General features: G+C 39.1%; 2 protein-coding genes across 5 annotated transcripts in view; one reads left to right on the top strand and one right to left on the bottom strand.

Moving 5' to 3' along the window:
* Positions 1–630: 630 nt before the first annotated feature.
* Positions 631–11,400, bottom strand: znf513a (zinc finger protein 513a). 2 transcript variants are annotated; one of them, XM_085246374.1, is made up of 5 exons: positions 11,262–11,400; positions 10,407–10,516; positions 6,871–7,005; positions 3,133–3,894; positions 631–3,022 (listed from the first exon to the last, which is right to left on the bottom strand). In XM_085246374.1, exons 2-5 carry the CDS (start codon positions 10,444–10,446, stop codon positions 2,064–2,066), a joined length of 1,896 nt encoding a protein of 631 aa, XP_085102500.1. In that variant the 5' UTR covers positions 10,447–10,516; positions 11,262–11,400; the 3' UTR covers positions 631–2,063. The 2 variants fall into 2 exon arrangements, with proteins under 2 accessions (XP_085102500.1, XP_085102501.1); XM_085246375.1 differs by having other exon boundaries at positions 631–3,016.
* Positions 10,902–26,070, top strand: part of LOC146557722 (E3 ubiquitin-protein ligase RNF19A) — a 27,687-nt gene continuing 12,518 nt past the window's right edge. For 2 of the 3 annotated variants that reach the window (XM_085246373.1, XM_085246371.1), the window contains exons 1-3: positions 13,824–13,932; positions 21,683–22,227; positions 22,711–23,198. In XM_085246373.1, coding sequence (XP_085102499.1) covers positions 22,075–22,227; positions 22,711–23,198 — 641 coding nt within the window. In that variant the 5' untranslated portion in view covers positions 13,824–13,932; positions 21,683–22,074. Of the gene's footprint in view, positions 10,997–13,823; positions 13,933–21,682; positions 22,228–22,710; positions 23,199–26,070 lie in introns of those variants that run through there. The other variant, XM_085246372.1, reaches the window with a different exon arrangement.

The following is a 26,070-nucleotide window of genomic DNA, read 5'->3' as shown; positions in this document are numbered from 1 at the left end:
AGCCACTACTGTCAGCGAAAAATAGAAAAATGAGCAACAATTCACACTGACTCACCAAAATTGGACAACAGAAGATCGTCTGGTGTGAGGAATCTCAACTTCTGGTGCAACATTCAGATGATAGGGTCAGAACCACAAAAGCATGGATCTATCCTGCCTTGTATCAGTGGTTTATGCTGCTGGTGGTGGTGTAATGGTATCGGGGATATTTTCTTGGCAGTTTGGAGCCCCTAGCAACAGCTCGCCATTGTTTAAATACCTACCTAAGTATTGTTGCTGACCATGTCCATCTCTTATAACCATATTTCACCTTTGATCAGATGCAGATTAGATGATTAGTTTATCTGTATTTCTTCCCAACCAGTATATTATATCCAGTAATGGTCTGTTGATAGGATTTTATAAATACATTTGTTTCTAAACAGTCAAACCAATATAAACCTGTTGGTTTATCTTATCCTTCTGTGGAAATAAACTCTGGTAACCAGTAAACACATCCTGATGATCCAATCAGTGAACATATACAACATTCTCAAACCAGATTATGTTTGGTTATTTTGTCCCTTTGTCTTTAGGAATGTAGATGCCTGTGTGTGAAAAGGTCACAAAGATCTGAGTAAAAATCAGAAGTCTGACATCTGACATTCAATGAAATGAATTCCATGTGTTTATTTCAAAAGTTCCTCACTTAAGGCATTTATGAGACACTGCATAAAGACACAAATGGCCACTTGCGGGATGTCATCACTAATCTAAAGGTACAATGCTCCATCATGACACGGCAAGTTGGCGACCTGTCAAACATCTCACTTGCATAAAACAGTCATTCACAAAGAGTAAATCTGAAATCACAGTTATTATTCCCATGGCAAGCAAATAACACACCACACATTCAAAATAAGACTCTATAAAGTATGCACTTCTAGCAGTGTATAAGAGCCACATTAGAAAAAGAAAACAACCAATACACACTCACATGCTTGCTAACAGTGTCATCTTTTTTTTCCTCAAAACAATAAAATAAAATTCACAGTAATCACAAGTGAGGTGATTAAGTGGTTTCCTCTAAAAAAGAAGAACCTTTTGAAAACAGTGAAATCATTTAAATCCGAAATAACTGATATGTCATTGTAATACTAGTGTTTGGGGCAAAAAAAATAATAATAATTGAACAGCATGCTCATACATTTCATTTTCACTTGTATTTTTTTAACCTTAATCCAAACTTGGAAATTGCAGCTATGTGTGTAAGATTGTGCTTTTTTATTTTACCGCATACAGACTGAAGATGAACTTTCTACATGATTTTGAGTCCAGTTTTAGAATAAAATTCTATTCTAATCTGTTCTTTACCATAATCTGAGCATTTTAGCACCAAATCAGAGGGATGAGTTAAGTGTTTCAGTACTACTAAATAGCACTTTTATAGTAGTACATCAGTACATCAAACCAAAGGCAGAGCTTGTTGCTGAAAGCAAACAAAGCACAGTATGGCCCGCTCAAGGACTCATCTCTGCTTAAAGCTGCACTGTGTAGTTTGGGAAAAGTAGAAAAACAGAACACATGTCAAAATAACGTCTGTCTCCTAATGATGTAAGATGTGAAAAACACAATCTTGAACATTCAAAGAACTTCATCATGAAAACATTTCAAAGACTACACAGTGCAGCTTTAAAAGTCCAGGCAAATAGTTGCATCAGTTCCATGTAACAAGGAATATTTGGTAGTGTCCTCGTCAGAACGAACAATCAGATATGTATTACAGTGTGAGAGGAATATTTTTACAGTTAGCCTACTGTGTGTTAACATATAGAATTAGACAGGGAGTGGACTTCCACAGAAAAAGAAGTCCTTTAGTCTTGACATGAAAAAACAAAACAAAAAAAGGACTAGAAGACATCAACACATTATCATATTTGTGTGAGATCCTACAAACGAACAATTAGCAGCCTCAGAAGACATCTGACAAAACACTGAAAGACGGACACACACCAAAACAATATAAAGGCTCTGTGGAAATCAAAGGACAACTTGCTGGTAGCTTAGTTTTGCTGAGTTAGAATTTATACAATCTCAAGTTTGTAGCATGAGTGTATTGTCTGACTCCCCTCCCTTGGCATGTACTGCATATCGACCCCTGCTTCCTTTCTGTGAGTTTGAAGCCCAGCTCCCATCCCTTTCCTCACTTCCTGCTCTTCGTTGTTGCCCGTCATCGGCACTTTCACCCAGCCGTCTGTGGCCAGGCCGTGCTTCTTCTGGTGTCTCTTGTAGTTGTCCCAGTGGCCCGTGGTGTAGCCGCACTCTTGACATTTATAGGGCTTCTCCCCGGTGTGCCGGAGCATGTGCCGCTTCAGGTTCATGCTCTGGTTGCAGCTGTAACTGCACACGGCGCACTGGAAGGGCTTGGCGCCAGAGTGCACCCGCTGATGGCGCTTTAGGTTGGCCAGATTCCCGCACGCGTAATCGCACAAATGGCACTTGTAGGGTTTCTCGCCGGTGTGCACTCTGTGGTGTCGCTTGAGGTTGTCGAAGTGTGCTGAGGCGTAATCGCACTGTGGGCACTTGTAGGGTTTCTCGCCGCTGTGAGTTTTCATGTGGCGTGCCAAGTGGTTAGGGTAGTGTGTGAGAAAGGGGCAGGCGGCGCACGTGTAAACCTTGTCACTGCGCTCGCCGGGGCTGTTGGGAGATGACGAGGAGTCTTTAGTCAGCATTTCGAGGGTACACTTGGCACAAATCTGGGCCGAGGAGCCGTCCTCGTCTTCCAGGACGATGCCACAGAGCCGGCAGGTAAAAGGGAAAAGTGACGGTGGGAGGCCGCTCCTGTCTGCTACACCTCCTCTTGATGCTCTGCTTTCGCTGCTGCCTGTCGTATCCAGCAAGGGTGGAGGTTGATGACCCGGAGCTGGATTGGAAGCTGCTATGGGGGGCGGAGATGCTCCCTTTAGGCTATCAAAGGCTGACAGGTAGTCGCTGTTCTGGGCTGCCAAAGTCAGGTTTGACGTTGGCCGTGCAACCTCTGTAACTTCACAATCAGATTAGACAGTTATTAGGCATCAAAGATGATTTAAAGACATCAAAATGAGCTTTCATGCATCAGCACTGAGCAACTAAAGTAAAAGAAATGAGACACACCTTTGCCTGCAGCACCAGAAACCTCTTCTCTCTGCCCGGTCCCTTGCCTCTTCAGACTGTTCTGGCCACTGGTGGGTCGTGACGGTGCGTCCTGCCCCACCCCCACACAGGGTACATGCATGCGCTGGTGCCTCTTGAGGTTGCCGAGAGAGCTGCAGGCAAAAGTGCAGCTGTCACATTTGTAAGGTTTTTCCCCCGTGTGAATGCGAAGGTGTCTCTGGAGGTTCACCAGCTGAGCCGAGGCGTACGTGCACAGCGGGCAGTTAAAAGGCTTCTCCCCATTGTGCGTCTTCATGTGGCGCTTCACGTGGTTGGCGTAACGCGAGGAGAATCCGCAGAGATGACACGAGTGCATTTTAGCCGATTTGTCCTCGGCTGTCAGCGCCTTGTCACCCATCCCATTTCCCACCTCTTCGCAATCAAGCTGCATATTAGAACCTGAGCGGATACCGCTGATGCTTCCAAAAGGTGAGCAGAAGTCCGTACTCTTAGCTTCCCGAGAGGCTTTGCAACATCTAAGGCAGTACGGGCCAACGAGGTCAATGCCAGGTCCCAGAGGTTCATCACGGAGCTGTCCGCAGCCCCTGCAGGACAGGTAAGGAGGGAAACTGGGCTCAGACTGGGTCGCTCTGCCTTCGTCTTCCCTCCCATTGTCCGTCGTGCTGCGCGAGTTGTCCGTTTCACTTTCCATGCTCAGCTGGCTGTAAGCAGAACTCTCATCACCCAGAGGATACACGGAGAAACCGATCTCGGCAGCAACTTCTGTGCAGGGAAGACAAGAGAAATATTTGATTAGGCAGCTCTCAGAGCTGTGCTTACATTTACATTTGCAGCACTGCCTGTATTAATCAGTATGCAACTCTAATTAAACGGGTAATATGACTGAGCTTAAGAAATCTAAGGAAAGAGAAACTACAGAAGAAGAAAAAAGAAGACAGAAAATGAACATAGTACAGTTCTATTCTCAGGTATCTGTTATTAATCTGTATTATTCAGGCATGCTGGCTCAAAAGAGAGCATGACTTTTACAGAAATCCAATTTCATAAGGAATCATGAAATAAACATATAACTAAAAGTTTAAAATATACAGTCTTTGCAAAAAAATTGTGAAATACGTCAACATAAAATGCATTATTATTCAGAAAACTTAATCCCTTAAGTTTAGAAATGTGCCGTGACTGAAAGTGTCACAGGAAAAAACGCCAATATAATATGAAACTGACTTTCGTCCTAAAATACGACACGCTCCAATAAACTTATTTCAACATAAAGGGAAAAAAATGAATGAAGTTCTTTTTATACGGCTGGGGATTGATACAAAGGAAGCGTAAGGACATCTGAAGGCACCAACCCACTGTCAACTCACTTAATCACTCAAAATTAATGGACACAATTTAAACACAAACCAGCAATTACTAAAAAGAAGACATGCTCAAACACATCAAACTGAGGGAAGTAGTGAATCTCATGAAAACGCTTCATACTCACAGAGCTGCAAGGTTAAGTGCATTTTAAGATGTTGTAAATATCATCTGAGAATATTCAGACATCAAAGGAAAAAAAGAAAAAGGAGAGAGATATTGTTTCCAGAAGGGCAGAAAGAAAAGCTTCGGGGCAGAGCGCTCTGTGGCTTCGTCTGATACGTCGGAAAGCGAGAAGGCCAGGAGACCACCTTCCGTCAGTGAGGCTGAGACGAAGTGCGAGAGAGGCGAGAGCTGAGGCTGCCCTTTTATCCTGGCCCATGGAAACCCCTCGTGGATGATTACCGAGCCTAATGATAATGATGATGACTATAATGGCGAGGCTGCTGCTTCTGATGATGATGATGATGATAATGATGATGAGGGTAGATGATGAGGGTAGATGATGAGGGTAGATGATGATGATGATGATGATGATGATGATGATGATGAGGGGGGAAACGATAATGGCAGTGGGGTAGTGGGAGCAGAGGCTGCAGCAGATGACGATGATGATGATGATGAATAAATGCCCTTTTATAATGGTGTCCTTGATGGTAATAGTCCTATTTTTATGACCCCATATAATAATGGTGTCTCAGTTCCTTTCTCTACTTTTCCATTTTTCAGATCACTCTGACAAAGAGGCATGCTGGGAAATGTGAGCTGATAGCACCCATTCTCTTACTGATTCATTGTGGGACAACACTTCATTACTGACAAACTGTACAAACCTGTGACCCCGGCACACGGGGAAAAAAAACAGAGGTGGCTGATTCTATTTAATATGCTATTTCCATGTTACGTTTATATAATCAATTGTTTTGAAACAAATCTGCTTCACACTGCTCCGCTGCTGAAATACAGTATAAAGACCAAGATGTGTGATCATCCAGTCCATTTAGTGTTTAATCAGTAGTCTAATTCTATGAAATGTGCACTGAGATCTTTATAAATAATGAATTTTTTAAAAACGACACAAGTAGAAAAGTAAAAGTCACTAAAAGAGCAAAAATTAGAGGATAAATAGATGAGCAGATACAGTGAAGGATGCTGGTGCACAGACAGTTCAGCCTTGTTGCCTTTTGAGAACATGCTAGCATTTCAGCAGAGTACTATCATTGGCTAACAACTGGTGAATGGCACTTTATTAGCCAATGAGCATCCACTGGGTCATCGTCCTTTCTGACTCTAATAATGATCAGAATTTAGAAAATTAACTTATTACTTTAAAGTCATCAAAAAAGCGTTTACTGGGGGTGATACAAGGGATATTTTCCCACAACTTCAATACAAACAAAAGCCTTTTATTACAACCAAAAGAGCACCCCCTGCTGGCCGTTACAAAGAATGCAAGTTTTACGGCATTGGCTTCACTTTTTCGACATGCAAACTACATTCATTTTACATGGTGTCTATCATTAATCACTACGATTTTTCTGAAAGGAAACCAAGGTTTTTATATACTCTGCATGATTTGTTTAATGTACTTTTAACTAACAGTTACTGCAACTCACTACAAAGTTTTTTGTTATGTGGTGGGAGGCTTATATTGTATTGTGCACTATGATCGCTGCTGCTAACCTTTAAATAAAAGCACTGCACATTTTATTTCTACGCTACATTTTATCTGTTTTATACTTATTTTAATGAGGCACCATACAAAATATAAAAGTACTGAGGATGGTAACAATAAAGAGTATTTTGGATCATTACCGTTTGCATTTTCTTTAACTGAGAAAGCCTTCACGGTTTCATGTTCATGCTCCCAGTGCCGCATCAGACCTTGTTTAAGTGACTAACTTACTATGACTGCCTCTGCTTTGTATTAAACACAGGGGGCTTTTATTGTGAAATCATCACAAGAAATGTGGTTTATTTAAGGTTGAAAAAAAATAATCCAAAAAACAAATACACAGATCAATTTGGAATGAGCCACTAATGCTACAACCCATATTGGCCCCTGTAGGTGTACTGTGCACCATTAGGCCAGTCTAAGGTAATGCCTTTTTTGTTTCTATTTAAAACAACCATCTCAGCAATACTGAGATGAACCTGCACTATACCAACTCCCTGTGCATCATAAAATACCCTGTGGTTACATTATTTTTTTACTTCTTTATTAAATCATCATGAGTTTATTTGGTTGCACTGTGTGCAGATACAGCTGCAGTGATGTTACCAACCACAGAAACCACAGGTATCTACACAACAAGCAGGAATACAACAGTAAGGATTATAAACTTTAGATTTATTCATAAAAAAGGGTTTACAAACCTGAGAACTTTTCCAGGCCTAGAATCTTGTTGTCCTGATCAGGATCATCAAACTCAAGGTCTTGTCCTAGAAGGAAGTCTGTGTCTAAGGGGAGGTTTTCTGGGGCTTCAATGGCTACATCATCTTCAGAATCCACTACAGTCACAGAGAATCAAACATTTAATCACTAATATCACTTCTTTACAATTTAATTATATTTTACATAGATATTTTTCATTCATACTTTGTTCCATTAGAAAGTTGAGCTGTCTACACTTTTTTATGTAAACATCCCATGACAATCATGATATCTCACTCACTATGAACATGAGCCTAGCCGAAAAAGGTTTATGGTAAGTATACTGCCTTAAATCAACCAGGGAGTGATATTTCCCTCTTTTCTTTCTTCTCTTCTTTATTATTTGGTTTTGGGGATGCTAGTTTTGAGCATTTATAAAAGCATGATACACTATATTGCCAAAAGTATTCATTCACCTATCCAAATAATTTAATTCAGTTGTTTCAATCACTTCCATGCCCACAGGTGTTTACAATCAACACCTAGGCACGCAAACTCCTTTTACAAACATTTTGTGAAAGAATGGGTCGCTCTCAGGAGCTCAGTGAATTCCAGTGTGATATCGTGATAGGATGCCACCTGTCGTGAAGTTTCCTCGCTAGTAAATATTCCACAGTCAGCTGTTAGTCATATTATAACAAATTGGAAGCAACTGGGATCAACAGCAACAGATGCTGAGGTGCAAAGTGCACAGAGGTTGCTTTTTACAGAGCCAAACATTACAAACCTCCAAACTTCATGTGGCCTTCAGATTAGATCAAAAATGGCTTCAAGGTGTGGGGTTCCATGGCCGACATCACCAAGTGTAATGCAAAGCGGGGGATGCAGTGGTGTAAAGCACGCTAAAGCTTAACTGCTGAGCAGTCGAGACATGTTCTCTGGAGTGACGAATCATGCTTTTCTGTCTGGCAATCCAATGGACGAGTCTGGTATTGGCAGTTACCAGGAGAACGGTACCTGTTAAACTGCGCTGTACCAAGTGTAAAGTTTAGTGGAGGGGGGATTATGGTGTGGGGGTGTTTTTTAGGAGTTCGTCGGCTCCTTAGTTCCAGTGAAAGGAACTCTTAATGCTTAAGCAAACCGAGAACTTTTGGACAATTTCACCCTCCAAACTTTGGGGAACAGTTTGGGGATGGCCCCTTCCTTTTCCAACATGACTACACACCAGTGCACAAAGCAAGCCCCATAAAAACATGGATGAGCAAGTTCGGTGGGGAAGAACTTAAATGGCCTACACGGAGTCCCGACCTCAACCCAATAGAAAACATGAACAGAGAGGCCAGCAAGCCAGGCCTTCCTGTCCAGTGTCTGACCTCACAAATGTGTTTCTGCCACAATTGTCAAAAACTCCCATAAACACTCCTAAACCTTTTAGAAAGTCTATCAGAGGAGTTGAAGCTGTTGCAGCTGCAAAGGGTGGGCCGACATCATATTAAACCCTATGGATTAAGAACGGGATGTGACTAAAGTCCATATGGACGTGAAGACAGGCAATCAAATATTTTTTGGCAATAGAGTGTAGTATCTATTTAAATATGGCTTTAAAAGCCAAAAGCGGAAAATCAGAAATTTTCTACCCCACAACAACAACAAAAATATCTGCAAGCAAACAGATGGAGGTTTTTTTTGTACTACAGTTACAAGTAATGATGTGTGAAATTTTAACTTGTTTTTTTTTTTTTTTTTTTTTTTGATGGAATCCAAACTGCCATCGCACAGCTGTCACTCTTCAGAAAACTAGAATCAGGCCAGTTGTAGGGCATCAAGCTCAACAGCCCATTTTGGTAACTCTCCTGTACCAGCATCTTGCTACCATCTACTGGTCATTTTTGCATTTGGCACATAAACAATAATGTATGGTAACTGTGTGGGATGATTCTACTTTTACATTTTAAATGAATAGGTGGATAATAAAACATCTCCTTATGGTGTTCTGGTCAAAAACTCCTTTGTCCCACACGCCATCAGACTGTTTAACTCCTCTCTGGAGGGGAGAGGGAGGGGAAACAGGAAACAGGAGGACAAAGGAGGGGGGAACAACTAAGCTGTAGTGCCTCTTCACCTCACTGTACAATACCTTGTGCAATACTTTTTGTAAATAGTCAACAGTGCAATAGACTTCCTATTTATTCTATTTATCCCCTTTGTATATTTTATTTATATTTGTCTCTGTATTTATATATATATATATGTGTGTGTGTATATATATATATATATATATATATATATATATATATATATATATATATATATATATATATATATATATATATATATATATATATAGATATATATATAGATATATAGATATATATATATGTGTGTGTGTGTGTGTGTGTGTGTGTGTATATATATATATATATATAAATAACAATTCTGTAACTGTAACTTCGGTCGTTGCTGTGCTTTTTTTTGGAAGTCGAATTTCCCAGAGGAACCCACCCGAGGGATTAATAAAGTTCTATCTTATCTTATCTTATCTTAAATAAATCAAAATACTAGCCTGTGGAAGAAAGCCATGTGAAAGTTAAAAAATGGCAGTATAATTAGGACTGTGCAATTAATCACATTTGAAGTTCAGTTATAATTTTGGCTTCTACCAGCTATCAAATCCATGCCCTCAGGATAAAATCATCATTTTGCTAAAAAAAACAAAGGTAACCTGCAATATCAATTAGAATAACTACTTACGTTATGTTATGTTGTTAAGAGAGGTTAATGCTGGTGGCATTAAGTTTATGTTACAGTTTAAACTCTTTCTAATGCATCCAACTGCTAACATATGGGTTTGTTTCATGCTAATTCAGCTACTGCTCAGAATAAGACACAGAGAGGAAACATGCAATTTTCTGCCATTAAATAACTCGAAATATCTTCTTTTAAAAACACAAAATAGCACTACATCAATGGGAGAAGCGACTTCAACATTCACACTACTACTGACATTTGTTCCAGCACCGTCTGTCAGTATGAAACATTTCAATTCCTTAAAAACTCAGAGGTGAGCAATAAAAGAGGATAAATGTAAAAATAAATAAATAATCAAGACACATAGACATAGATTTCATTTAAAATACTAAAGTTACAGTCAGTGTGGAGGAGGGATGTCAAACTCATTTTACATTGTGGCCCACATGCAATTTACTTTGATATTAAGTGGGCTGGCCCAGTGAAACTATGTAATAAATGTGTAAAATTACAGAAATAAATCTGATAGTTCATTGTCCAGATTGTCTCAAATTATAAAATATAAAGTTCTTGTTAGTTCAGAGCAAATTTCATTGTTTTCTTATGCTTACTGTACAAGAAAACAAATGTAAACCTCCTTCACATTTTCCAAAGCTACCCAGTGGGCCTGACTAGAGTCTTTGCCGGGCTAATCCTTGACACACCTGGTGTGGAGTGACAAATAATTCTAGGACTGTGGCTCAGGTCTGCATCAAGTTCCCAACATTAAAAAACATCTCTGAATACCTACACTTCACTGGCTGTGGATTCTGTTGTTTTTTTCTTGGCATCTTCCAGTCAGCCTCTCTCCTGTTTGCAATGTCCTCTTGCAGACTTCCACAACTATCAGCTCATTCTTGCCTGGAATATTTGGAAAGTAGTTCTCAGCATTTCTACAGATTCAAGTACAACGTTACCATACCACGTTAATCGAGGGATATAACTAAAAACACGTACAAACCTATACAAAATATAATTAACATAACAGGAGAATTCCATTAACATGCAAAAACTAACAGGCCAACTTTCATAAAGTGTGACGAATCATGGGCATAAGAAAACAATAATGGTTTGGATCAGGATTTATTTTTATGTATTTTAATAACACCAGCTGGGGGGACATTACATTGATATTAACATAATCTAAATTAGCACTTTATTCAGTTATGGTGGCATTATCAAATTCTCGTAAAGATAACCAACACTGGCAGGACACTGGTGAATCGGGGTTTGAGCTGGTGCATGTAAACAGTATAAGTAAAGACCACCAAGCTACTTAAACAAAATGGCTAGCCCATTAGCTCTGGTGCTGAAACCCGTCAGAGGAAACCATTCAGTCAGGTAACAAATTAAGTTCAAACATGCCCGTGTGTTGCATGAAGCTGGCCATGTCAGTATACAACAAGAAATGACAGTAAGATCTGAGAAAACTGGCGGCGCACAACCTTACGAGTGTCTAATCAAAGCGCGTCCTCGTCAGCGCGTAGTATGATTGACAAGTGCCATCTTTACTTAGTATTAGCCGGGAGCTAAGCATGGTAACGTTCAGCTAAATTAGCTGGGCAGCTAATGTCAACTTCACTAGTTAGCTTTCGAGCTAACTTACCTAAAAAACGTAAATATTCCTGTCGACTGAGATGGTTGTTACCGTCGGTTAAAACGCCATTAGGTGTCAAGTGTTTTTCCCTAAATGTCCAACGTCTGGAAATCCGCCATTTCTTCATGAGCTGCGGTGACAAAGAAAGGCAATTAATGGTATTTTTCATAACTTAATTGATTTTCTGATTCGCCTGTGATCCAGCGGTAGCAACAACAAAGACACTTCCGGCTTACGTCTTTCAGAATAAAAGCGGCATCTCCGCTTAATAGTAAAACTTATTTCGCCACAAACGCTCGTATATACGGGCCTTTTTTTTATTTTGCTTGGAAAATAGGATACATGCAAATACATTATATAAGGTAAAGACGGAGCTTTGGAGTCACATTTAAATATGACCACCTTTAGACTTTAATATAACCTGAACTCTCTTGGGCAAACTTTTCTTTAACGTTTCTTCAACTTGTCTTCAGGAATAGCTCCTCAGGCTTCTTTAAGGACATTCAAAGATCTTCATTGGATGTTGGCTGCCTTTTACTCCATTCTGTATCAAGATGATCCCATACTGTTTCAACATTGTTGAGATCTGTAGTAGTAATACTTGCGCACCCTTAATAGCTGCACATCCTCTACAGTGAAAACAACAATATAACAAGGTTTTACAGTTTACAGTACAATTGTAAACACATATATTTAATTTGAGCTGTTTTTATGTAGTAGAAAAACTGAAAAATTCAGTTAATGTGGTCCTTTAGTACTAAGTCCGGAGAATCTTTGCTGGAGACATCCCAGAATATATCCTCATGTGGCATTTTACTTTGATGGTTAAGGTGGTGAGCACTTTTGCCCTTGCATATAAAAAATGCCCCATTGATGTAAAAAGGGATTGAAGAAAAGGTAATAGCATATAATTAATTTATTTTTCATACCTGTGAAACTATTCAGTGACTTCTTGGGTCTTTTTTCATACATTGTCACCACAGAGATACGCCATCCTGTCATTGTAGGAATAAAAAGCTCAGATTTCTTGCAATTTCTAGCCTTCTGTTAACTTGGTGTATTGATAAGATACGAGCTGGAGTGCAATGGCCGTTGTTTTGTACTTTTCAAATTTGAAAAGCTTAATAGCTTGATAGCTTAAGCTATCTCACTTTAAAGCAGTTTTGTCAAAAAACAAAACAAAACAAAACAATAATTCACAATATTCATTTGTTTCTAGTTCTTTTTGGTCTGTGATACGTCGATTTACCTTTTACTTTTCTGACATTTTATCAATTTATCTTTATTGTTATTATTAACTTACTGGTCTGGTTAAATTTAAATCTGCAGCACGTAAAACGGTGAAGAGCTTTGAGCCCTCTGCCTTTATTTTGAAAACCCAGGCGCATGCCGGATGTTTTATTCCTTGCGGGATGAATCTTGACTCCACACTCCATTGTAAAGGCTGCACATCTCTCGCCCTTAGACGCTTCCGTTCCGAAAATAATTTCCGGCTGCTGTACCTCAATGGATTATAGTAGTTGTAGTTCTTGTGTATATAGTTGCGACGAGGAGCGTCATGCTTGAATTGTTTTACAGTACTTAAAAAGAAAATTATGTCTGGTTACAAAATGATCACAGATCCTACTTAATACCATAAAGTTAAGTCCACTGGCCAAAGGCTAACAGCTACTATGCGACTGGCATCAAATAGAGCTTTTAGGAATAGTTATGTGACAACTAAAAATTATTGGGAGGTCTGAGGAGGCTAGAAACTGTGCAGTTTGGTGCTCTATCTGTGCAAAGACACACGGATACGCTGTCTGTTACCGATAAAAGCAGTAGTAAAACATTAGGATATAAAGTACAATACAAAGTAGGTCAATCAATCTCTCAGTTTCTCCAGGAAGCTGGATCAAAAGCCTGTAGACTTAAATGGGACTTAAATCTAGGTTAACCGAGAAAAAAAAGAATAGAGAGTACATTTGAGTACTTCCCCATCAACAGAAATTGGAACTTGAAGAAGAATTCGTGTCTGCAGAGTGGGCTGCAAGAAATCCCAGAGAACAAAGAGAGTGTGGTTTCTCTGGAATCAAAAATAGTAACAATCACTCAGTGGACACAACAGTAAGCTGTCATGTGTCACTATAAATGACCAAAACCACATAAACAATCTGCCAGGTTAATTGGGACAAGATGTCAAAACGGGAAAAAAGGAAAAACAAAGAAAAGAAGAGGAAGGAGTCCTGCATGTAGACTGCTTTGGCTTTATATCTGAAACGAGGGAGAATGTTTTTTTGTTTTTTTTATGGGACTGGGCATTTATGAATAGGAGATCCTGGGATTCTGCGCCATGTCATTGGCTCGCATCTCTGCAGTGTGCCTCCCCTCCAGGCCGCCGCACAGAAAAGCCATCAGGCAGCTGCTGTAAGAGGGAAGGCTTTCCTCACTGCGGATCTCCTTTCCTCTGCTCGCCTCTCAACCGGACCGGTCTGGACCACAATACCCACCCCCTCTCTGCAGCTCCGTCGGGCGGACACGGTTTGTGTGAGGCAGTGAAGAGGAGGCGACCTGGGTGGGGAGTGGAGGGAGGTGGGTGTGGGTGTGGGGTGCAGATTTCTGTGCTACTGTTTGGTCCTCAAGGGGGAGGAGCCAGTTGTCGATTCTACGCTTGCGAGGAGAGAAGGCGCCGTGCAGAGAGGTAAGATACCCTTTACGTAATAGAAATTATTGTGCGTTTTATCCGCTGCCCGGACACACTTTCAGATGCGCATTCAGACCCTTTTTATTGGTGTTTTTCACTCGTGGCCGTGTGGGGTACGTGGAGGTGGAGGTGAATACGAATACGTAGGCTGACATGCCACTCCCTGCAACAGCATACTGATGCTCCGGACAAATCCTCATTAAATGATTCAAATATTCTGTCAGCATGCCCAAATAACCCCAATAAGAGTGGTACTTGCGCTCGGCTGCCTTATAATAACCCGCTTTTTTCATTCATATAATTTCCAGATGCACTCCCAAGATGAACCCCGCAGGCCCGTGGTTTATTCTTAAAACGATACTTTATATTATTGAGTAGTTTAAGGTAATTGCGGTATAACTGCATCATTTTTAACAGTGCTTAAACATGTGTGTCAGAGAGTTAACGTGGATTTAGAAGACATGGTCTAACAGTGTTGTAAAATTCTACAACAATAGTATGATGTCTTATCAAACTAAATCCCCTATGCTGCATGCGGTTATTCAATACAGTCGAGTAGACTATAGGTTTTCACAGGTCACTAACACTGTCCGCTACGCGCCGCATGGCACAGAAGCTCAATATTTTGGTCAGGGATGCCGTGGAGCGCTTAAGTGCGCGCGCCAGTGTGTGTCTATGTGTGGGTAGGCTGAGGTCACTCTCATGCCTCTGAAACCCGCATTGCTGATGCGGGCATCTGTCCAGTGGAGGGATATTTAATAGGGTGTATCATCACGCTTCCCTCCACCGAGGCAGAACTCAACATCCGTCTGAAAACTACTATTTATTTCACTCTTTTTATTATTATTATTATTATTATTATTATTATTATTATTATTTAAAATAGCAACAGCTTATTAACAGGTGTCACATCGTCGAAAACGCCTCCAAAGCGAGAAGATACTGTAATAATGGCTGTGACAGCAAGGTTCATGCAGAGGACAGGATTCTGAAAAAAAAGTACTCTGTTTCTTCCCTGTTTGGCTTTTCAGAGGATGGGAAGCTGCTTTGGGGCAGAATCCTGATTGTGTAATAATCCCATCTGTTAGAGGTGGAGTGGCATAAACAAGTATAAACGCTAACTGTAGGTAATTATTCGTGAAGTCAGAGTTAAGAACAGTGAATTCGTTTTTTTTACAAAGTGTACCTTTGCTCACTTATAAAAAATAGCATGGGGGCATGATTTAAAAACATTGAACTCATGGTTTCACTGTAATTGTATGATGTATGATTGATGACGACATTCTTTTGACCCACAGCAGGTATCTGAAAAGGTCAAATGTCACAGCAATAGATCATTACTCCCTTGAAGTGTTTTATAGTTCTCTATATATCCCTGAGGTGACTCCGTTGTAGTCTGTGTATACATTAATGAAGCACATTTGGGATAAACATAAAACATTTTGAGTATTTTAAACCATATCTAGACATTTTACTCAGGTAATTTCTTATTGTGCTTTAATAAATTTGGGGAACTCACAAGAAAATGGTCAAAACAAGAAGCAGCAGATATCGATTTTCTTTTTTTCAGAAAGGCCGCATCCCAGATGGCCTGCATCACTACTAACAGTATCAGTTTGTGTGACCTTCCCTGCCAGTTTGCAACACAGACTTTCTGATAAAAAGTCTCAAAGTCAAAAACATCTGACATCATCACAACTTTTCTTTTAATCTTTGTAAAGCTCCTCTGAAACCGCAGAGGACAAATGGGATGACCTTTTATGCATGTATCAGTAAAACAGCCTTGCCAACTTTGCTCACGTGTGCTTTCTGTGGGAAACTGTGTGAGTGTGTGTCACTCTTTTTGGTCACAGTAAAGGCGGTGTGAATCAGCATGCTGATTCATGTCAGAGGATAACAATACAAGACTCCTGCACATGCCTTAGTATGTTATGTTATAATGTCCAGTGATACTGTGCCCGAGGGATCTGTTTTCTTTCGCCTCTTTGAAATAAATAAAAAATCAGTGTTTGCTGCTGTGAATTAAGACTAAAATGAGGGTTTTAAGCTTTTGTTTTGCGTTGACAGGACATGAAAGGAGGGCAGTTTCACAGTATTACTTCCTTTGGCTTGCTAAAAAAGGAAGTTGTGAGGAGTTTAAACAGGTTACAAGGTGACATCTTGTTTAAATCATCTTAAGATCCTAGCTCCTTTTCACCCATTCCTCACAGCTCAAATATACACAGGTGATGGTATGATTTTATGGATGAAGAAAAAGAAATGGGCTGAAAAGTTCGATTTGGAAGTAATTACTTTCTTAGAAACTTTCATGGATTACAGAGAATTTTTCGTTTAGAACCGAAATTGGTTATTTTTCTTCTGAAAATATTATATATATAGATTAACTCCAATAGGAGTCAATTCATTGTGATTTGTTTGTACCCTGAGCTCTGAGAAAATTATAGTGGGTTGTGCTTTGAACTTGTGGCGCCTAAGCACTCAGATGGATTAAGTAAACACATAACAGCAGGTTATGGTTCACATTTTCTGGTTTCGCTCATACTTTGTGGTGTGAAGATTCTAAACCTTTAATGGTACTGACAGATTTTGAGATTTCAGCATGTTATTTATTTCAAAAAGATTCATAATAGATTCCATTCTTTTGTTAGTTATTGGCATTATTCACACAGTCTCTTTGAACTTTGAATCCCAAATGTGTGATTCACAACTTGGTTGTCATCGTATAAACTCACTGACTAATTCTCGTGACTATATTTATTCTGTTCATTAACTATATTACGTACAGTATAAAGACCTGATTTGAAAATGGTATAAATGAAAGGTGGTTTATGCTATGAATTTGTTATGAGTTATGAAGTATGAATAAGTTATTAATATTATATGCTAAATAATAATAATAATGACTAAAAATGAATGTCACTTAAGATTAATATTATCACACCGAAGAGCCTGCTAATGCGATTTACTAACAAATGGTAATCCGCTTACACTCTAGGTATAACGGAAACCCATGCCATGAAGCCCCCAATGCACAGTTTCTGTGCTGATGTTAATACGTTGGAGGATATCCTCTTAGAGCAGCATGTGAAAGCTAGAGGAGCCGCACCCTGCCGGCCGTGAAAACAGTGCAGGTTATAGATACTTCAGCTTCACAAACTTTCTAATGCCAATTCTCTAAAGCCTAAGCTAAAACACAGTTAATTGAAAATTAATTGATTCAGCTAATGGGGCCTTGTCTTTCTTTTGTTCCCATAATACATGTAATAGAGACAACATGTTAATAATACCTGGACCAAAGAGAGAGTGTGTGCTCACTCTTTATGGACAGCATCTCTGTGTTAACTGTTGTTGTCCTGAGTTTTCTGAGAGATGACAGCAGGGCTCTTCTCTCTCTTCTTGTCTCACAATATATATAGAGATGGATTGTTGATTCATTTATTAGGAGAGATGCGCAGCTTGGCAAAAAAGTGCTTGAGTGTATTGTCAGTAGCCAGAGACTGCAACTGCAGTGGTTTTGGAGTTCTGTGAATATCTCACCATGGTAACAGCACCACATCACTCATTTCTGTTATCTAATTATTCCATTTGAAATATTTAAAATGAATAATTTTTTAACTAACTATATCTCTTTAGAGTATATGTAGATATAGTATGTATGTTATAAACTATGTGTGGCATGCGTTACATAAGGTCAAAGTTGTGTTTGTGTGTGTGACAGTGTCACGGTCACATTCATATGCTTGTTCTGATACACTGGAACCATGTGATTCCTGATTTGAAGATGTTCTTGAATGAAATTTCTCCCATTATCTTGTTGTGTATCATGTAATGCGCATTTCCCTAACGTGAACCTCATGAAGTTATTATTATCATGCTTATCTGTCCGATTTTGATGGTATTGTTGACATTGAGCTGATCCGAAAAGCAGTTTGTACTAATTCTGACCCTGTTCTAGCAACTGATCATGGAAAACAGATAGCATCTTCTTGGCCATTTCATCTGTGTATCCACATAATTAGGTTACGTATATATATGATGATGTGGGTAAATGTAAGTGTGTGCATGTGCATGTCAGTATTTTCAGTTGATGGGAGATCTGTTTCTAAATCATGATGCATTACAGTTGAAGGATGCTCTGTAGTTTGGAAAGCTGGACTGCAGCAGATATTTAATTAAAAGAACATAAGCAAGCAAGAGAAACAAGAGAAAAAAAAGAACCAAGATACCCAGAAGGATTGCAGCTCAGTGGTGACTTAAGTTTAAGGCACTTAGTTGAGAGACTCATGCAATATTCAAACTGCCTTTCTTGAATGTTCAGCCATAACTAGACTGAAAATCTTCTTGGTAGTTCTGCTAACTTGGGATGACCCTCATCCTAATAACCTGGAGCTCAAAAATCCTTGCCAGGTCCGACAGCAGCATGAATCAGCACTAAGTTACATTTAGTCATTTGGAGCCAAAACCCAGCAAACTTTACAGACACTTAGCAGAGAATTACAATCACTATATATATAATATATATAGTATATAGTAGTATAGTATATAAAGTCTTATCTTATCTTATCTTATCTTATCTTATCTTATCTTAATGCAAAAAAGAGTTAAACATATAAGTAGGTAAATTATTCTAGTAAAACATCAGAAATTGTACTTCAATGAATCCATAAAGAAATCCAGTATGTGGTTTTAGGCTGTAATCTAGTCAATTCGATTTTGAGATGTTCTGTTTCTTGTTGCTATATTGTTCTGTACAATCTGATCTCAAATGAGCAGTCTCTACAAAGGCACTGCCTGCTTATCTCTTCATTTTTACTTCATTTCCTCACAGTGACAACTTATCTAAGTCGTTAGGCAGCGAATTGTGTTGTCTAATTGCTTGGCAATCTGTCTCATAGTGTAGAGCAACAAACCCACCGAGCTATGCTTTAAAAACACTCAATACTACATGCATCAGTTTGCCGGCGTGCGCTTGAGTGTCTTCATTTGCATAATTATATGTACGTGAGCATATAAGCATGTGCGCTTTTGATGTTTTCATCTGTGGGAATTATTTCTATAAATAAACAGCAGCTCAGTGGTGTGTTCATCACAGAGGTTGGTGCTTTGGTGAAGGTCAGTCCCCACAGAATACGGATGATGGGGAAATTCAAGTGGATGCACATTTGGGATGCTATATTAGGATAGAACTGTGTTACTAGACTCTGGACATAGCTGGATATAGAAATGATGAGCTGGTTGCTGCTTTGTTTTCCACTGGATTGCTTTACTTAAATATTTATTTTAGAGCAAACAAAGGCATCCATGTGAAATCCAAGCCATTAGAGGACCAGTAGTAAAGATGTTTTTAAATAAATGTGTCGAAAGTAAAGATTTTGTACCTCTGAACTCCAAATTCTTTAAACTGGTGGGTTTTGAGGAAAGGATAGTTAATTTGAAATACAAAACACCCTGGTGGTTCTTGATCTGAAGCTTTTCCTAATGATTTTGAAAAAGATTTTTGAAAAAGTACCATCATATTTAGTATCTTTTTTGGGTTCTTCAAGGGAATTCCCAAGGCAGTAAGCAATCTGGAAGACTTGGGTGGACACTAGTTTGAGTTTTGTGACACGATGTGTTATCCTGCTGGAAGATCAGAAGAGGGGTACACTATGGTCATATATATCTAAAATATTAACGTGACTCTTCAGTATATGGAGATAACTTTCAAAGGGCAAGAATGTTGGTTCTTTACCCTTAAATTACCATATACAGTAATGATCTAAAAAGGGTATTCTGTTCATGTTGATTTAACACGAATGAAATAAAGGTATAGCCCTAACTCTGGTCTCAGACAGGGAGAGAGCAGTTTAGGTACTTCAGTGTATCAGAAATGCAGATCCTTTGTATATCTCTGTTTAAAGAATGATGAAGCTTATAATATCTGCAGAATTACCTCAACTCCTGTAGTCATTGAATTTGATTTAATAATAACGATAAGGCAAGCAAAGAGATAGATAGATTTCATACATTTTACTGTTTTCCACAACTAAAAAAATACTAAAAGCAGCACTGGGGAGCTTGAAATAGATGATCTATAATCATATCACATTTCAGTCCATATTCCTTGGTCTGATTTGATGTAGTTGCATGGAGACAGCTATTTTAATTGGTCTGGGGTTTCATGAATCACCTCATGCTCCCTTTGCTCTCTGGGGCTGATTATAAAAGCTTGCTGCTGCCTAATGGATGCAGAATGAGTTGTCTGTGGTGTCTGTCACCGCCTCTCTACTGCTTCACCCTCCTGTCTCCCCCAGTCCTTTTTGTCTGATCAGTCACAAGTTTCACATCTTTCTGCTCTTTGTGTCTCATAGCAATGGCCTCACTGCTTGTCTGGGCTATATGACAAACGGGCCATGGTGCAGACAACACCCTTCCATGTGTTTGCATTTTTAAATGTATCTCATACAGAGATTCGAGAGTAAAAATGACACACCCTATGTTTGAAATAGCTGTTTGTCCAACACTATTGATGATCAGTTTTTTAAATCAGATCTCTGTAATGCGTTTGATTGATTGAAATTACATTCAGTCTCATGCCTGATTAGCACTCCACCATTTATAATACTGGTGTTATGTTATTATTAGTATTTTAAACAGGATGTCTCATGGACTCAAGATCGCTTTTCAAGAGAGACCTGTGTACAAATGACATCTACAGATTAAGAGTACACAGACTAGTAGACAGGCAGAAAATTCAAGGACACATTATAGGCGTTCAGAAATTAAGAAAAGCATGTGCAAGGACAGTTGCATACAGTTTAACATATTTTAAAAAGCTGCTATGAAATCACAGAATGTAGCTTTGCAGTCTTTTGTAGTCTTTCCATTTGTTCTTTTCCAAGTTTAATGTCAGTAAGAGGCACAGCTAATCTTAAAATGTCCAAGGACCTGTCATTGTATCCATATAAACTATCACTACAATAATAATCAAGCTCAGACAAAATTGTACCTAATACAACAGTTAATGAGAACCAATATTTGTTTTTTGTATTTGTATTTGTATTTTATATGACACTGGAGAGTTTTAATATGGACTGTATGGTGGATACTGACCTTGGTGACCTTGTGAATAGTTTTCAGTTGGTTTTATCAGAATGAAAAACAAGCTTATGTTTCATAAGATAATTTTGAAATGCAAACTTTGGATTTTTCAATAGCCCGATCAACAAGGACCCAGTGGTATATAAGATGGTGTCATCTGCATAAAAATAGGTTTCAAGATTTAGGAGGTGTAGATTATACTGTAGAAGGTGAATAAAAGACATCTAGCAATGAAAACCTGTGGAATGCCTGTAGTAATGACAGGGAGACTTGACCTGAAATCTTTGGAGACTGCTGATAGAAAGATTGTCATAAAACCATTTAATAGACTGTCATCTAAACTAATTGTAACCGATTGTATCAAAGGGGGAAATTAACCATAGAAACTAAAACCATGTTTCTGTTTCAGGTCAGACATGCTGGCTTCTGCTATAAAGTTGGGATTTTAACATTGAAGTTTAAGAGGATTGACTTTAGGAGACTTGCATCAGATTGAAACTCTTTCATTGTGTAAAACAATTTTTTAGAAGCTATGACTAGATATTCTTAATTTATTTCTTATTGTAATGTTATTTTTAGAAAATTGATATCCAGTGAACCAAAATGCACATCCAAAGGTCTGTAGTTCTTGCTGTGTATTATAGTCATTACTTACTTGTGTTTCCAGGTTGAAGGACTGCTAACAGTGGAGAAAAAGCCTAAAATGATGAACAACAGTCGACCAGTTCAGGACTAATTCAGACTTCTGTGTGGGTGGAGGAGGAAGACTGAAGAGAGACAAAGTAAACCACATGATCAGGCCTCGGAAAGGCTCCAAAACGGTGATGTTCCCCTCAGGCAGGGATTACCTCCTCCCCGTCGTCTCTCTCTCCATCTCACCCACTCACCCTCCCTCATACAACAGAGCAGCCGCCCAGCTCCAAGACTCTGAGCCGTGAGAGCGCACTGTGCTCGCCCACCCGCGCACAAACACACACGTACTCTAACATCGCTTTTGCATCCTGCTCATGGTCGTTGGCCTGTTCTCCTCAGCTGCTGCTCCCGCTCTAGTTCTAGACCATGAAGAGGCCCAAGCAGCAGACTGGGCCCTTGAGCTTCTTAAATTTCTTCAGCCGAAAGCCCAAATCAGAGCCAAGGGCGGAGAGGCCTGTGGAAGCCTGTCCCAAAGAGGAGGTGGCCATTACCCTGACCCCAAGCGAGCATCCAGAACAGGTAAGATTGATGCTTCGTCTGCTTGGAGTGAGTGTAAGCAATGAAGGAGTTCTTTATTTGGGTTTATACAAGTTTTGGTAGAGTATGGTAGAGTATTATGGCATATATGTATACCATTTTGAAATTTGTGTTTATTTTTGAAATTTGTAGCTCATACAGGATCATTATCCTTGCATCAGTCAGAAGATGAAAATGTCTCACAGAAAATGTCGAAAGAAAAGCAACAAAGCTATTGATCATTAACTTTAGAGCCATGCCCGTTTGCTTGCTTTGTTCTGCGCTGCTACTGAACAAATCCATTAGTGTGTTTGTACAATTAATTGATCATTTGTACAAATGACGTTGCCAAGAAACCAAATGAATTACAGCATTCCAGCTATGTACACACTTACCAATACTCCCTTCATTTCTAAGAGCCCTTCATTCTCATAAGCGTGCTGTGTTTGGATTTGGTAAATCACCATATCCTATAACTGTTCTTAGGACCTCACAGCAGAAGAGGCTGGAGAATCAAGAGTTTCTGGAGCAGAAAAAGGAGAAGGAGGAGGTCCGCCAGCATCACTGGCTGAGGTGGGCGAGAACAGCGCTGCCACAGTCGAGTGCGTGGGTGGGGTCAGCCGGGTGTCCACCGATGTCCTGTCCCTCTCCTCCTCCAGCCAGGACCAGCTATTGGACGAACACCTAGAAGAATGCCCACTGTGCCTGCTCAGTCAACCGCGCTGCCACTTCCCGCGACTCACCTCCTGTTCTCACAGGGCATGCTCTGACTGCCTACGCCAGTACTTGCGTATTGAGATATCGGAGAGTCGGGTGGGCATCGCGTGCCCGCAGTGCCCGGAAACACTGGCACCTCTGGATGTTCGTGCCATTCTGGATGATCGGGCATTGCTGGAAAGGTTTGAGGAGTACCAGTTGAGGCGTTTTCTGGCTTCTGATCCAGATACACGCTGGTGCCCTGCGCCTGACTGCAGGTGAGACGTGAACTGATACCATCTACCAACAGGCTGTTTTAGGCATCAAGAACAGTTTCAAGCATATTGTAATAAAACTAGAACATCTTGTTTTTTTATTGCTTATATCTAATAAAGATATAAGCAAAAAACTGTTCATTAGAAGGGAGAATAATATTTTGGAAATTAACAATAATGACTTTGTTTTGTGAAAAAATAGGTCTTTTATTGACATGATTGACACAGCAACAATCCACTACAATTTAATTACTTATTAAAAAAAACATTAGAGCTAATCCAGCACTACAATGTGGCAGCCCTTGTCAAATTCTTGTCATCCCACCGCCGGCTTTATTTTGTAAAACACAAGACTGACGCATTTGTCACTGTCAGAATAATTGACTTAGATTTAAGAGGATAATTGGCAGCATTTTTAAAGCTTTTTCCATAGTTCACCAAGTTTGCTGCAGTTTATATATTTTGCAGATCCCGAAAGAGAATGGACTGTGAATAAACCAGTCCTCTACGTATTGGTAAGAGTTACTCTTTGAGGCCTCAAACAGAAATACCTAAAAGATTTTCCTTAGTGAGATGTAAGAAACATTCACCTTTAATCGGTTTAAAATGTTATTAGTGCCGTACTTAACATTTATGGCGCCATTGTATTGTTACTCTTTTTCCCTCAGAATAACTGCCTGAAATATAGCTTTCATTGAGCTGCAAAGCTCAGCTGCAATATGATTTCATTACAAAATCGATCCTTGATGTCGTCGTAAATCTTACGAGGGAAAGATGTATTTGTTTTCTTACCGCTGACATTGGCGTCAATCAGCTCTCTTTTTTTTTTCTGTTGTTCAGAACTGGCGCTGACACTGATCCTTTGCTATATCAGCTTAATGTTCATGCATGGGTAACTGGATAAGGGGGGCTGATGGGAAGTCACGACGTGCGTCCATTTTTTTTGTGTGCAACGTTTTCAGTGGATTTTTTGTGGTCAAAAGCACGTACGCGCCAGGGCTCAGGACCCCGTTCAGTGAAAGTCTGTCAGTACTTGCTGCTCAGCGATGATGAATGAGAGGAGCAAAAATCAATACACAGTGGTGAATTAAATATAACGCAGAGAAACAGGAGATCCTGTTTTTAAAATATCTACAACAAATTCAGTGTGTTTTGCGTTTGATTTATTAGAAGGGTGTACGAGTGTGCAAAATGGCATTTTGAATAACAGTGAATAACACTTCTCACATAAAAGAGACTTTGAAGCTGTGATTAATTATGTAAACTGGTCTTTAACAGTTATGATTGGTGCATTCCTGTGTTTCCAACATGTAGAGATTCCCTGAGGTCTTAGTGACAGAAGCTTAGCTGAAGAGAGACTCTCAGAGAGAGTGTGAAAACTGTGTGTTTTTGCCCTAGGTCTGACTGTGTAACACACACTTGGGTCTATGAGGGCATCTAATCATGTTTTATCTACATGTGTAATACAAGTAGGAATTATTTAGATATCTCAGTAAAAAAACAAAAACAAAAAACCTCTACCAGATTAAAAGTACGCTCTGGGCTTCAATTTATTTTATAACCATAATCCAACATGTTACAGAAACATACCCCACACATTTATGATGTCAGAGTAGGGGGTCTATACATTTCTGAAATTCACAGGATTATATTTAAGTGTGGCCACTGTGAACAGCAATTAATACTTTTGATTTCCAGCACTCCTTTGTTCTAAGAGGATTTTCCTTGGGGCTAACACACACAAACATGTTAAATGAGCTGACTTACCCATATCAGACACAAATTATTCATCAAAGCAGACTATTTTTAGATGTGTTAGGCCTTGTCAACACACACAAAATCATTAATTACAGTTTTGTCCTTGCATTCCTAAACATACACATTTGTTTTAATGGTTGAATTATATATATATATATATATATATATATATACATATATATATATATATATATATATATATATATATATATATATATATATATATATATATATATATATATATATATATATATATATATATATATATATATATATATATAGTGGTCATTGGCTTTGCAGCTGTTTCTTTCTAATTTCTAATTTCTCTAATTTCTCTGTATGACAAGGCGTAGAAGTTTGTACACAATATAAATAATCCAATTATTGCTTGTTTCATGGATACAGGATACTCACTGGTATCTAGAAATATTTTATGCATGAACAGCAGCTTTGTTCTTCAGCCAGACATGTTGGACTAGAGAATCAAAGTCACTTCAAATCTGGTCTGACACCGTAGTGGAATCAAGGTAACGCTGTAATTATCTTCTTGCCTGTGTTGCCTTCAGCTTGTTTGATTCATTCGCCTGTCTGACAAACAGAAAACCACTCAGAGCTGGAAATGCCAGCCTGTCAGAGCCCTCGTTTTTCACAGCAGAGTTTGATTCCCAGAGGCATTCAGATTATTTAAGATTTCTTTTACTTTTTTTATTTTTTGGTTATAGCTAAATCACATAATCTTGTGAACATGCCTGTATCAGAAAATGGAGATGGTACTGTCTCCATTCCTCATAAACCTTATTTGATTTTATTTAACAAATGTGAGGTTAAAAAAAAATCAAGAGCCCATAACTTTAACATAATCTGCAGTTTCCTAGCAACGAGGGAGGTGTAGGTTTTGCCCCAATCCTAACCCAACAAAGAAGAAAAACCACCACAACTTTAAAGTCAACACTGCACTAAATGAATGTTTGTTAAAAAACACAACAAGCACACACACATGACCAGGCTGCCTTATTTTTTTATTTAGTTATTGATACAAAGTTTTAAAAGTCATATTTGGGTATGGAGCCAATAAGATTATCATATATCTGTTTATTATCAGATGATAGGTTTTCAG

Source organism: Mchenga conophoros, linkage group LG15 (assembly GCF_057382185.1).
Source record: "Mchenga conophoros isolate Kocher_MC1m ecotype Shallow Benthic linkage group LG15, M_conophoros_male_GT1.1, whole genome shotgun sequence".
Classification (NCBI taxonomy): Eukaryota; Metazoa; Chordata; class Actinopteri; order Cichliformes; family Cichlidae; genus Mchenga; species Mchenga conophoros.
Note: the sequence above shows the minus strand (reverse complement) of the source record. Positions and strands in the feature narration are given on the sequence as shown.